The following is a 13,448-nucleotide window of genomic DNA, read 5'->3' as shown; positions in this document are numbered from 1 at the left end:
CCAGAATGGCTCTGTGTTAAAAAACTCATTTCAGTTTTAATAAAACATATTATTTGAATTGTAATTGAAAATCTTATCCTTTCAACAAAGCTCCACAGTGCTTGTAAATGCCTGTTCTCTACTTCTGGGTGGCCCTGTAGTTACTAGTGACTGAACCCAAGGAAACCATAGCTTCATTAGGCACCCATAAAAGGCAGGATTCAAGCAATAAAACATCTCTGGGAGGTCCTTTGGTGGGCATTACTGGATTTTTTCACATGAAAAGGAAATAGATATATACAAGAGAATATTCAAGTTCTGGTCACCATGTTATAAGAAGGATATGGAAGGTTCAGAGAGGGTGAAGAGGAGGTTTTACCAGGATGATGCCTGGATTAGAGGGCAGGTCTTATGAGGATAGGTTGAGCAAGCTAGGGCTTTACTCTGGAGGAAAGGAGGATGAGAGCTGACTTGATAGAGGTGTATGAGATGATAAGAGGCATAGATTGAGTGGATAGCCAAAGACTTGTTCTGGAGCTGCTCCAGCCTATGGTTAGGCCACACTTAGATCTCCTCCAGTTCGCCTACCAGCCCCGACTAGGAGTTGAGGATGCCATCGTCTACCTGCTGAACCGTGTCTACGCCCACCTGGACAAGCCAGCGAGCACTGTGAGGGTCATTTTTTTGACTTGTCCAGTGCGTTCAACACCATCCGCCCTGCTCTGCTGGGGCAGAAGCTGACAGCAATGCAGGTGGATGCCTTCCTGGTGTCATGGATTCTTGATTACCTGACTGGCAGACCACAGTACGTGTGCTTGCAACACTGTGTGTCCGACAGAGTGATCAGCAGCACTGGGGCTCCACAGGGGACTGTCTTGTCTCCGTTTCTCTTCACCATTTACATCTCGGACTTCAACTACTGCATAGAGTCTTGTCATCTTCAGAACTTCTCTGATGACTCTGCCATAGTTGAATGCATCAGCAAGGGAGATGAGGCTGAGTACAGGGCTACGGTAGGAAACTTTGTCACATGGTGTCAGCAGAATTACCTGCAGCTTAATGTGAAAAAGACTAAGGAGCTGGTGGTAGACCTGAGGAGAGCTAAGGTACCGGTGACCCTTGTTTCCATCCAGGGGGTCAGTGTGGACATGGTGGAGGATTACAAATACCTGGGGATACGAATTGACAATAAACTGGACTGGTCAAAGAACACTGAGGCTGTCTACAAGAAGGGTCAGAGCCGTCTCTATTTCCTGAGGAGACTGAGGTCCTTTAACATCTGCTGGACGATGCTGAGGATGTTCTACGAGTCTGTGGTGGCCAGTGCGATCATGTTTACTGTTGTGTGCTGGGGCAGCAGGCTGAGGGTAGCAGACACCAACAGAATCAACAAACTCATTCATAAGGCCAGTGATGTTGTGGGGATGGAACTGGACTCTCTGACGGTGGTGTCCGAAAAGAGGATGCTGTCCAAGTTGCATGCCATCTTGGACAATGTCTCCCATTCACTACATAATGTACTGGTTGGGCACAGGAGTACATTCAGCCAGAGGCTCATTCCATCGAGATGCAACACAGAACGTCATAGGAAGTCATTCCTGCCTGTGGCCATCAAACTTTACAACTCCTCCCTTGGAGGGTCAGACACCCTGAGCCGATAGGCTGGTCCTGGACTTATTTCCTGGCATAATTTACATATTACTATTTAATTATTTATGGTTTTGTTACTATAATTATTTATGGTGCAACTGTAATGAAAACCAATTTCCCCCGGGATCAATAAAGTATGGCTATGACTATGACTTTTTTCCTAGGTTGGAAGTGGCTAAAACAAAGGGGCAGAAATTTAAGGCATTGGGAGGAAAGTACAGAGGTAATTTTTTTAATTGAGAGTGGTAGGTGCGGAAACAGAGGTGTGTAAGGGCAGGTACGTTACCGGGATTTAAGAGACTTTTAGTTGAGCACATAGAAGAAAGGGAAATAGAGGGCAGTGTGGGAGGGGAGGGTTGGATTGATAGTGAAGGAGGTTAAAGTGTTGGCACAATATAGTTGGCTGAAGAGTACTGTGCTGTACTGTTCTATGTACCACACTCTCTTCTCGCTGTTACCATCAGGACAGAGGTACAGGATCCTCGAGTCCTACACCACCAGGCTCAGGACAGTTATTCTCCCTCAACAATTAGGCTCTTGAAACAGGGGGGATAACTTCAATCACCCCAACTCCGATCTGATTCCACAGCCTATGTACCCACTTTTAAGGACTCTACAACTTGTGTTCTCAGTATTTATTGCTTATTTATTTATTATTATAATTATTAATTTTTCTTTCTTTCCTTTCTGTATTTGCACAGTTTGTTTGTACATTGGCTGTTTGCCCGCCTCCGTCATGTGTGGTTTTTCATTGACTCTATTATTTTTCTTTGTATTTACTGCGATGCCCGCAAGAAAATGAATCTCAGCTTAGTGTATGATGACATATATGTACTTTGATAATCATTTACTTTGAACGTTGATGTTCTGTTGTATGGCAACAAAGACTGAGTGTTGCCTGAAGAACACAATATTAAGTAAATCCAACAGATTTGTGGCATTGCTTTGGTCAGTCCTGATGCTGGGTTTGTGGCCTGTCCCACCACTGAAAGGCAGTTGTAACACCCTGGGCGAGTTTCCACTGCCTACGTAATGGTCTTTCTGTAGAAGCAGTGTTTGGGTTATGGTTAGAGATAACGGGTGCTTTGGATTGCGAACCGTCCAATGAAGGGAGTGTGTTTTTGTATTGTGTGCCTGACACTGGTGTCAGCTGGGTTTGCTTTTTAGTTCGGTGGGAAATAAGGAGAGAAGATGCCAGGGAGAAAAAATTGTAAGACTTGACCTGGAGCGGGGCCATGACTTGATGAAGCTTGGGGTGATCAAAGGAGGATCGGCGAAGGGGAAACCATGAGCTCCAACTTGTGCACTTTAGGCTGTTTCATTAAAATGGGCCCTTTTCTTTTTTCGCTTTTTCTTTACCAACCCTTTAGTCAAATTAAGAATTATAAAGCTAAATCGTTTAATTGTATGCGGTCTACTGTCCGCTATTTCAGAGTACTTATTTGTAACGGTGATGAATCATGCAGCGTCCACACAAACGGGGGATTTAGTGGGCTCCCACTCCAATCTCCCATGTTTTGGTGGGGTCGGAGATTGTCTTCCCTAGACTTTCGGAACCGGAGTGTTTCACAGTTAATGGGACCTGTCCCTTTTAAGGATGTGACTGAAGTACCACACTCATGGGAGCAGGCAAAGGGTAAGTGCAAAGGGCAGCTTCTGTATCGACGTTTGGCCCTTTCCTTGGGGTTGCTTTGCATCTAATAACAAGGGTTGCCATCTGGAGTGAGACTGTCAATGTGTGCAGCTAGACTGTGACAGATGGAAAGATGATCAAAACATTAAATGTAAGTGACTCTGTCGGGTGTGAAGAAGCTAGATTTAGCGTTCCAAAGGGAGGATAGGCCTGCCTTATCCGTAGGAATATCACATGAGAGAAAGAATGAAGGACTGTGGCACCTTTCATGGCTTCAGGGTCTCACCCACTACTAAGCACTTTACAAATAATGTTGTTTTTTGAAGTATAATCATTCTTATAAAAATAAGAGTCTACATTCAGTGGCCACTTTATCAGATACAGGAGGTACCTAATGAAGTACCTCTGAGTGTATTCCTGTATGTTCATGGTCTTCTGCTGCTATAGCCCATCCACTTCAAGGTTCAATGTGCTGTGCGTTCAGAGACGTTCTTCTGCGCACCACTGTTGTAACGTGTGGTTATTTCAGAGACTGTCGCCTTCCTGTCAGTTGAATCAGTCTGGCCATTCACCTCTGACCGCTCTCATTAACAAGGGGCTTTCTCCCGCAGAACTGCTACTCGCTGAATATTTTTTTGCTTTCATGCCATTCTTTGTAAACTCTCGAGACTGCTGTGCGTGAAAATTCCAGATCAGTAGTTTCTGAGATACTCAAACTATCCATCTGTCACCAACAATCATTCTATGGTCGTAGTCACTTAGTTCACTTTTTTTCCCATTCTGATGTTTGGTCTGAACAACAACTGAACCTCTTGACCATGCCTGTATGCTTTTATGCATTGAGTTGCTGCCACATGATTGGCTGATTAGATACATTTAATGAGCAGCTGCATATGTGTGTCTAATAAAGAGGCCACAGATTGTATCTGTGCATAGCAAGCTCCCAAAATTAACAATGGAAAAATCTGGTTTTTGATGCAAATGGAAGGATAAACAATTGCCAGGGTCCGAGGGGAATCTCCTATTGGTCTTCAATAGAGTGCAGAAGGATCTGCGCCCAGTTGTGCACATGACAATAAACTTAACTAAACTTGCTTGAGGGTTGGGGCTTGGATAGAAATGGGCTCAAGTCTGCCATCGAAATCCGAGCACAAAAATGTTAAGTTGATGCTCTGTTGCAGTACTGTGAGTGGGCTACACTGTCAGAGACCCCCTTCTTTTTGGAGGGGATCTTGAATAAGTCATTGTGTGCTCTTGATCCGTCCTGTTACAGGGCCTCGGCCTGAAATGTTGACTTAAACCTTCCGTCTCCACAGATGCTGCTTATGCTTTGTTCATTGTCTGTCCCTCTTGTGATTAGACGAGGGTTAAATTGGGGGTTGCTGGGCAGCGTGGCTCGAAGGGACAAAAAAGACCTATTCCACACTGTATCCCAATAAATAAAACAAAATAGAATAAGCAAATGAAGAAAGTCCAAGGATGTGCTGGGGCAGACCACAAGTGTTGCCATGCTTCTAGCAACAACATTAGCATGCCCATGATGTATTAACCCTAACCCTACCCTTACGTCTTTGGAATGTGGGGGGAAACCCAGGGAAATCCACCTGGTCATGGGGAGAAGGTATACACTCTTTCCTGGCAGTGGTGGGAATTGAACCGTGATCAGTAATTGCAGGCACTGGAAAGCGTTGCACTACCTGCCCTGCTATCTTTATATTTTGATGTTTAACTTTATCATACAGACCGGCAGTTTTTAGTTCAGCACCTCAGCACTAAATCATCAGTGAAGTGGCGGGGTTGGGGGGGGGGGGGGACATACCTTCTTTGAGTCCAATTTCTGACACACTTTGGCCGCTTGAGGGATGGCGTTTACACTGAAGCTGTCAGGATCTTCCCGATCACGGATTTTCGACTCTTTCAACAACGAGTCGAGCTTCTTTTTAGCCACACTCTCCACGTGCTTCCGGTTGGCTGTGGCCTGTTCAAGGAGAGATGAGGGACAGGCTTGTTAATGCCACCCTGGTGGAGGCAGGGTGAGAAGGGGAGAAAATGAAAGAGAGAGGAGTGATGAGTTGGGAGGGGAGAAATGGAGGAGTAAATGCGACTCAGATGGGATGCCTAGATCATGATTGGTCACTACGTCATGGAATGGTATGCACATGCAGTTATATGAAGTTTATGCAAAGAGGAACCATTACAGCTTTCATGCAGCTCGTTGGTGGTTACTGGATATCAGCCGATTAACAGACTCTTCCCACCTCCTTCAAACTGTCGGGATCGTCTACTGTCAACAACAGGAGAAAATGTACAGATGCTGGAAATCCGAGCAACACACTCACAATGCTAGAGGAACTCAGCAGGCCAGGCAGCACCTATGGGAAAAAGTACAGTCGACATTTCGGGCTGAGACTGAAGGAGGTGTACTCCTTTTTCAAAGAAAGCGGCTTCCCTTCCTCTACCATCAATGCTGCCCTCACCCGTACCTCTTCCATTTCACACACGTCTGCTCTTACCCCATCCTCCTGCCACCCTACCAAGGATAGGGTTCCTCTTGTCTTCACCTACCACACCAGCCTCTGCATCCAGCACATAATTCTCCGAAACTTCCGCCACCTCCTATGGGATCCCACCACCAAGCACGTCTTTCCTCCACCTCCCCCCCCACTTTCTGCTTTCCGCATGGATCGCTCCCTATGTGATTCCCTTGTCCAATCGCCCCTCTCCACTGATCTCCCTCCTGGCACTTATCCTTGTAAGTGGAACAAGTGCTACACCTGCCCTTACACCTCCTCCCTCACTACTATCCAGGGCCCTAAACAGTCCTTTCAGGTGAGGCGACACTTCACCTGCGAGTCTGTTGGGGTCATTTACTGTGTTCAGTGCTCCCAGTATGGCCTCCTGTACCTCAGTGAGACCCAACGTAGATTGGGAGACCGCTTTGCTGAGCATCTACGCTCCAACTGCCAGAGCAAGCAGGATCTTCCAGTGGCCACCCATTTTAATTCCGCTTCCCATTCCCATTCCAATTTGCCTATCCATGGCCTCCTCCACTGTCATGATGAGGCTACACTTAAGTTGGAGAAACAACATCTTATATTCCGTTTTGGTAGCTTCCAACCTGATGGCATGAACATTGATTTTTAAACTTCCAGTAATGACCCCCAAACCACCCCCCTCTCCATTTCCCATCCCCTTTCCCTCTCTCACTTTATCTCCTTGCCCACCCATCACCTCCCTCTGGTGCTCCTTCCCTCTTTTTCTTTCTTCCATGGCCTTCTGTCTCTTTCACCAATCAGCTTTCCAGCTCCTTACTTCATCCCTCCCCCCTCCAGATTTCACCTATCATCTAGTGTTTCTCTCTCCCCTCCCCACACCTTTTAAATCTACTCCTCAGTTTTTTTTTTCTCCAGTCCTGCCGAAGGGTTTCGGCTCAAAATGCCGACTGTACTTTTTGCCATAGGTGCTGCTTGGCCCTGCTGAGTTCCTCCAGCATTTTGTGTGGGGTTGGCTAATGTATCCGGTGCTCCTGGTGCGGCCTCCTCTACGTCAATAGACCGGGAGTTGCAGGGGATTGCTTCGTTCAACACCTTCGCTCCGCTGGTGGCCAGCCATTTCAATTCAACTTCCCATTTGCATTCCAAGATGATTGTCCGTGGCCTCCACCACTGCCATGAGACTAACCCGATGGCATGAACATTCTCTCTCCCACCTTCTCTCCTCTTCCATTCCCTATTCTGGTTCCCCTTTCACCCCTTCTCTTTTTCTCACCTGCCCATCACCTCTTTTTTGGTTCCCCTCCTCCTTCCTTGTCTTCCAAGGTCCACTGTTCTTCCCTATTAGATTTCTTCTTCTTCAGCCCCTACCCTTGCCGTCCATCACCGCCTAGCTTCATCTCTCCTGCCCCAGTCAGCCACCTTCCCCTCATCTGGGCTCACCTCTCTCCGTGCTCCTCCCCTTCCCCCCACTTCCTTATTCTGGCTTCTGCCCCCTTCTTTTCCAGTCCTGATGAAGGATCTCGCCTGTTTATTCCCCCTCCATAGATGCTACCTGACCTGCAGAGTTCCTCCACCACTTTGTGCATGTTCCTTCAACTGCACCCTTACAGGTCCACCCAGGAGACTAAGATCCAGTAACAGATCACAGATTTTGTTGGATCTGCCCAGAGAGTTTTGAACTGGAAGGCTAACTTCATCCTCTTTCTCCTTCTGGGGGAGCTGGCTATCCTACTCAGTCAGAGCCGAGTGCGATTATCACACTGACTCTGCCAACTTAGGTTCACTCAGTCCAAACCAGCACCACTCCAGAGCAACGAGGATCGGCTGTGATGTAGGATGTGTGACTTGTAATTACATATTTTGATGTCGTGGCAGCACAGTGGGGATAGAATCTCCCATTCTGCAAATGATATGATTTTAATGCTTTTGCCCAATGATCTGGAGGGAAGGAAAATATCCCGCGCGCCACTGAAAATATCTCATCAATCACTTCTCCATCACTTTAACAGAACACTACAAGAGAGGAGGAGGCTGTTTGGTCCACTCTCTCTCTGCTCTGTTTGAGAGACGTATCTGATTAGTCCCACCTCCTGCTTCCTGCTCCTCCCACAAAACTGGAATATTATCAAGAATTTTAATTAGATGCCTTTTGAAGGTTATGCTTGGAACTGCAACTGTTCAGCTGGTGTGTTTAGATCATAACAGCTTGCTGTGTATAAAAAGGTCAGCTCATCTTGCGCAAAGGTACTGCATGCGCACCCTCCCCCCATCACAGCCCTACCCCACCTCCCCTCTCGCTGACATTTTGGATTTCACCACCGCCCTGGTCTTGTTTGGCCAACAAAGCTTGAGCTTGCACCCTGCCAGGAGGGCACAGTGGAACTGAGCTCAGGCTGGTCCTAGCGTTATCCCAACGGCAGGTGACAACAACTTCCTCATCCACTGACATCTTCGTCCTTGACATTGACCCTGTTTGTAAGTTCGATTGGAATTCCTATTTTTAAATTTTAACATTGATATGCCAGGATTATTGTTCTTTCCTGACGTTGTTAAAGTAACATTTGCTATTGTGGCAAGGGCACTAAAGTCAAACGGTTCCTTCAGAAGATCTAACAGAAGAAAGCAACTGACAGCACATCGAGCTCCTGCCTTTACAATGTTCCACTCACCCCCTTCACATCAGCAAGCAGCCCTCAGGCACCACACCCCCAGATGGACAGTCTCCCTGTGCAAACCCGTCAGCTCAGTACACGGTTACTGAGCCAGCATCTGCGCACCGACCTTGTCCCTGCTTGTGGACGGAGTCACAACTCACACAAGGGAAGATGGCTGTGGTCGTCAGGTCAATTTTCCCAGGGCATCACTGCAGAGATTCTTTTGCAGCGATGGGCAGCGCGGTAGCTTGGGGGCTTTCGTGATGCTATTACAGCGACAGCGATTTGGGTGTAATTCTGCAGCTGTCTGTAAGGAGTCTGTATGTTCTACCCATGGCCGTGTGGCTTTCCTCTGGGTGCATCGGTTTCCTCCTACATTCCAAAGATGTCGTTTAATGGGTCACAAGGGTGTAATTGGGAGGTGCGGGTTTGTTGGGCCGAAGGGCCTGTTACCATGCTGTATCTCTAAATAAAATTCTTCAGAGCAGCGTCCTGGACCAATCTATCTTTGGTGCAGGGAATAAAGGCATAGACATTTTTCGTAATGAGGAGGAAATCCAGGAAACAGAGGTGCAAATTGATTTGGAAATCCTCGTGTAGGATTCCCTAAAGATTAACCGAGTCAATGGTAAGGTAGGCAAATGCAATGTTAGTATTCATCCTGAGGGGACTTGAACATAAAAGCAAGGAAGTAATGCTGAGGCTTTACAAGGCATTGGTCAGACCACATTTGCTGTAATGTGAGCAGTTTTGAGCCCCTTATCTAAGGAAGGATGTGCTGACGTTGAAGAAGTTTATGAGAATAATCCCAGGATCCCAGGGTTAACTTATGAGGAGTGTTTGATGGCTAGTTTAGAAGAATGGGGAAAAATCTCATTGAAACTTATCAAATATTGAAGGCGAGGATAGAGTGGATATGGAGAGGATGTTTTCAATAGTCTAGGACTAGAGGGCACAGCCTCACTATAAAGGGGCTTACTTTTAGAAAAGAAATGAGGAAAAAAATTCCTCATAGAGGGTAGTGAATCTGTGGAATTCATTGCCACAGATGGCTGTGAAGGCAAGTCAATTTAATGGGGAGGTTGATAGGTTCTTGATTAGTAACAGCATCAAAGATTATGGGAGCAGGCAGAAGAGGGCTGTGAGAAAAAATAAATCAGCTACGATCAAATAGCGGAGCAGACACAATGGGCTGAATGGCCTAATTCTGCACCTATACATTATGCTCTTATCTTTAGCTGCTTTGTCAGTGTCAGAAGTGAGGGTCATTGCTGGTGTTAGTTCTGTTTGCAACTCCTCAGCAAATGAAGCAGTCCATGCCTACAAGCAACAAGACATAGACTACATTGACGTTTGCTTATAAGTGGTAAGTGACATTCATGCCACAGAAGTGCCACACAATCACTATTCTCAACAAGAGAGAGTCTAACTACCTTCCCTTAATATTCAATGGCTTTACGTTTACTGACACCCCACTTTCAATACACGGGGGTCACCAATGACTAAAGAATCAACTAGACAACCTGAATGTATCACAAATAAGAGGAAACCTACAGAAGCTGAATGAATGCCAGGTATACCAGAGCCTGAGAATCCTTCTCACTCCTCACATCCCAAAGCTCTTCCAAAAGCCACAAGGCACAATTCAAGACCATGATGGAATACTCTCCACTCAGCTTGAAGAGTGCATCTCCAACGACTCTCAGGATGCTCAACACAACCTAGAACAAAGCAGCCCAGTTGGCTGGCAGTCCATCCAGCACCTTGTGCATTCATTCCTACCACCACCACAGCACAGGTTCTGAATCCTTGATCCCCACTGCCAAGAAGAACAAGGGAAGCAGGTATATGGAAACACCGTCACCCCCATGTTTGCCTCTAAGCCACACAACTCTCCAGCCTGGAAAAAGAAAAGATGAAGAGCCACTTTCTTACTCTGCTCCTCATCTTTTTTCTCCAGTCTTGCTGAAGGGTCTCGGCCCATAACATGGACCGTACTCTTTTCCGTAGATCTTGCCTGACCCGCTGCGTTCCACCAGCTTTTGTGTGTGTTGCTTGGATTTCCAGCATCTGCAGAATTTCTCTTTATTGTGATTGGTAAACTAGTTGATCCCTTCTTGAGGCCAGGGATTGATAAAAGTGGGGAACATATGGTGTTTCTGATATTTTGGGAGAGAGACTTGCAAACATCGATCACCTGCTTTGGAAAGTCTTCCAAACAGCTTCCAAATGGGAAGGTTTTAAATTGGGTTGGACTTTAAAGGCACACATCAGGACTGAGATGGAATACTCTGGACTTGTGTTAGAAGAGTGAGGTCCATAAGCTTGATACCATCCAGGACAGAGTAGCCATCAACCAAGTGAAACATTCAGTTCCTTCACCATTGGCACAAGGCGACTGCAATGTGTAACACTGACAAAGTGTCCTACCCAGCAGTGAGCACACAGAGGAAATACACATTGATCTTTTTGCGAAGGGAACACAGCTCAGCTTCAGAGGGGAAATGCCTTGCAAGGGAATTGTTGAGGAAATACAGTGTGTGAAGAGTGAGCTACAGAGGGTAAACACCTCAAGTGTGAGTACGGAGAGGACACAAGCAATTAGCAACACCAGCATCAACACTACAATCATAAACACTGTACAATTGGCTCAGTGAGTGATACATTAGCCTTACAATTTCAATGTCAGCTTTATATTTGCTGGGATGGAAGCAAGATACTACCATTGGACAGGAGGTACAGTTGCCTTAGGTCCCACACCACCAGGTTCAGAAACAGTTATTACCCTTCAACCATCAGGCTCCTGAAACAGCGTGGATAACTTCACTCACCTCACACTGAACTGACTCCACAATCTACAGACTCACTCTCAGTGACTCTACAACTCAGTATTATTTATTTATTTATTTATTTATTTATTTTTTTTTTTTATTTGTACGATTTGTCTTCCTTTGCACTTTGGTTGTTTGCCAGTCTTTGTTACTTATAGTTTTTTCATAAATTCTATTGTATTTATTTTTTCCTGCAAAGGCCTGCAAGGAAATGAATCTCAAGGTGACATATAGGTATGTTGAAAACTGGTTTACTTTGAAGAAACTGTGTAACTACATCCTGAGAGTTACATTATTAAAATAACCTCAGTGTAACACAACCAACTGCAACTATATTCAAGCAAATAATAGTCAGAATCCATTAAATAATAATTAAATACCACATTCTTTCATTTCTAATATGAAGTTCCAACTGCCACAAGTTGTCAATGGACTTCATCGCTGTCGCGGTGATGGCCAAATGCAGCACTGAGGGTGACAAGAACAGTGTGACCTGGACAGGAAATGTTTCTGTGAATCATTTGGAAAGTTATTTGTGTAAATCACTGGCCTATTCACAATAGTGAATAACTTGCTATTGGTGGAGAACGTTATAACTTTAGTGGTATCCTGTTAATTGGAGTGAAAACACCTCACACTTAGCCAAATCAACTGTGCTCACATGGGCCCAGATGTGTTAATTTGTGTTTATTAAAAGTGGGGGGAGCCAGGCAGGGTGGGATTGGGTGGAATGCCATTTTCACATATCATCTCCTCAACCACATCGCTCCCAACTTCCAGTCTCCATTGTATTGCAGAAGATTAAACAGTCACCCATGTTACAGTTGACCCCATCACAAATGCATGGAACCACAGACAGGCTCTGACTGAACACCCATTCTGTATGGCTGAAAGGTCCAAGGACCCTACAATCCTCTGCGCTGATGACCCTCTGTTGGACTCCATCAGCCAGCAGTTAAGGAGATTCATGGGCAGACACGAATCTGAAGAATGCATACAATACAGTTTCTGGCTCTAAAACTAAATCCAATTGTCAGAAATCCAACATTGCCCTCAAGGAGTCTCAGTGTAGACGAATGGTTCTTGATCTGAAATGTAACACTGCTTATCTCTTCACAGTAGATGCTGCCTGACCTACTGAGTAAATCCATTATCCACTGTGACATACACAGGACTGGCACAGATTATAACTGAGCAAGTTTGTTGGCTACATTTGACGACACACATCAATGATGTACCAGACTTGTCTTTTGAGTTGTTTAACACAGACATTTCAAAACCCTACCTGCACCATCCGATTAGACATTAATTCTCTATTTGAATGTGGGAATGATGAGCCACATAACTCCCCCAGTGTGGGTCAGTATCCAGATGGTGTAACCTAGCAGTTCAGGGAAATTGAGGCTCTTCTTAACACAGTATAAAAATACCTATCTAACTCAGAAGGATTGAGGCTGCAGTCAGTAAATGAGGTCTTTCACCACACCAACATCATTGTGAAAGATGAAGCCGCTTGTTTGTCACTGGGAGCATTGAGGTGACCAGAGAGAATGCTCTTAACCATCACCCACCCGTTCATCTCCAGCTCTTCACTACACTGGGTAAGCCCCAAGGCTAAAATTTCATACCATTTTTTATTCTGGACTAAATGTGTTTTTAAATATTGCTAAATAATTTCCCACTTGGGATCAATAAAGTACTTACTATTATTATTACTATTATGTTCCTTGATGGGAGGTGTACTAACAACTTCCAGCTCTCTGAGCCTGCTCTTTGAAAGGTATGTTTGTGAATGAACTTCATTCACCCACCATTCCTCTGCAAAAGAGGTATTGTACTTGAAAGTTATAATTTCCCTTTGGCATCCACAACCTTCAGAGGGAAGAGTAGTTTAGATCTCTCCCACGCGTTGGGCAAAAAGTTACTTCCTGATTTTTAATTCCTGAATGACCACACTAGCTGAGACACTAATGACAAATCACATGCCAGAAGTTTCTACTGTGCCCCATCCCATTCCTATACTCTAGGCCTTCACAGAACTTTTGGAAATAATAATCAAAAGTGTTGGAAGAGCCTAATGGTTCTGTGAGGTTAACCTTCATTTCTTAGAAAACGCAAGCTACTTGCAAAGGAGTTGGCATTCCCACTACACTGATGCTCTCGCTATCTAATCACTCACTATTGCTGTAACACTTCCTATAACTGT

The 13,448-nt window shown here is 45.3% G+C and overlaps 1 protein-coding gene across 2 annotated transcripts in view; it reads right to left on the bottom strand.

Annotated features, from left to right (window-relative positions):
* The window catches only part of plch2a (phospholipase C, eta 2a), a 328,352-nt gene that overhangs the window by 74,531 nt on the left and 240,373 nt on the right, over positions 1–13,448 (bottom strand). For both annotated transcript variants that reach the window (XM_072244834.1, XM_072244833.1), the window contains one exon: positions 5,082–5,240. In XM_072244834.1, the coding sequence (XP_072100935.1) occupies positions 5,082–5,240 (159 nt within the window). The remainder of the gene's footprint in view (positions 1–5,081; positions 5,241–13,448) is intronic.

The sequence above is a fragment of the Mobula birostris genome, chromosome 27 (assembly GCF_030028105.1).
Source record: "Mobula birostris isolate sMobBir1 chromosome 27, sMobBir1.hap1, whole genome shotgun sequence".
Taxonomy (NCBI): domain Eukaryota; kingdom Metazoa; phylum Chordata; class Chondrichthyes; order Myliobatiformes; family Myliobatidae; genus Mobula; species Mobula birostris.
Note: the sequence above shows the minus strand (reverse complement) of the source record. Positions and strands in the feature narration are given on the sequence as shown.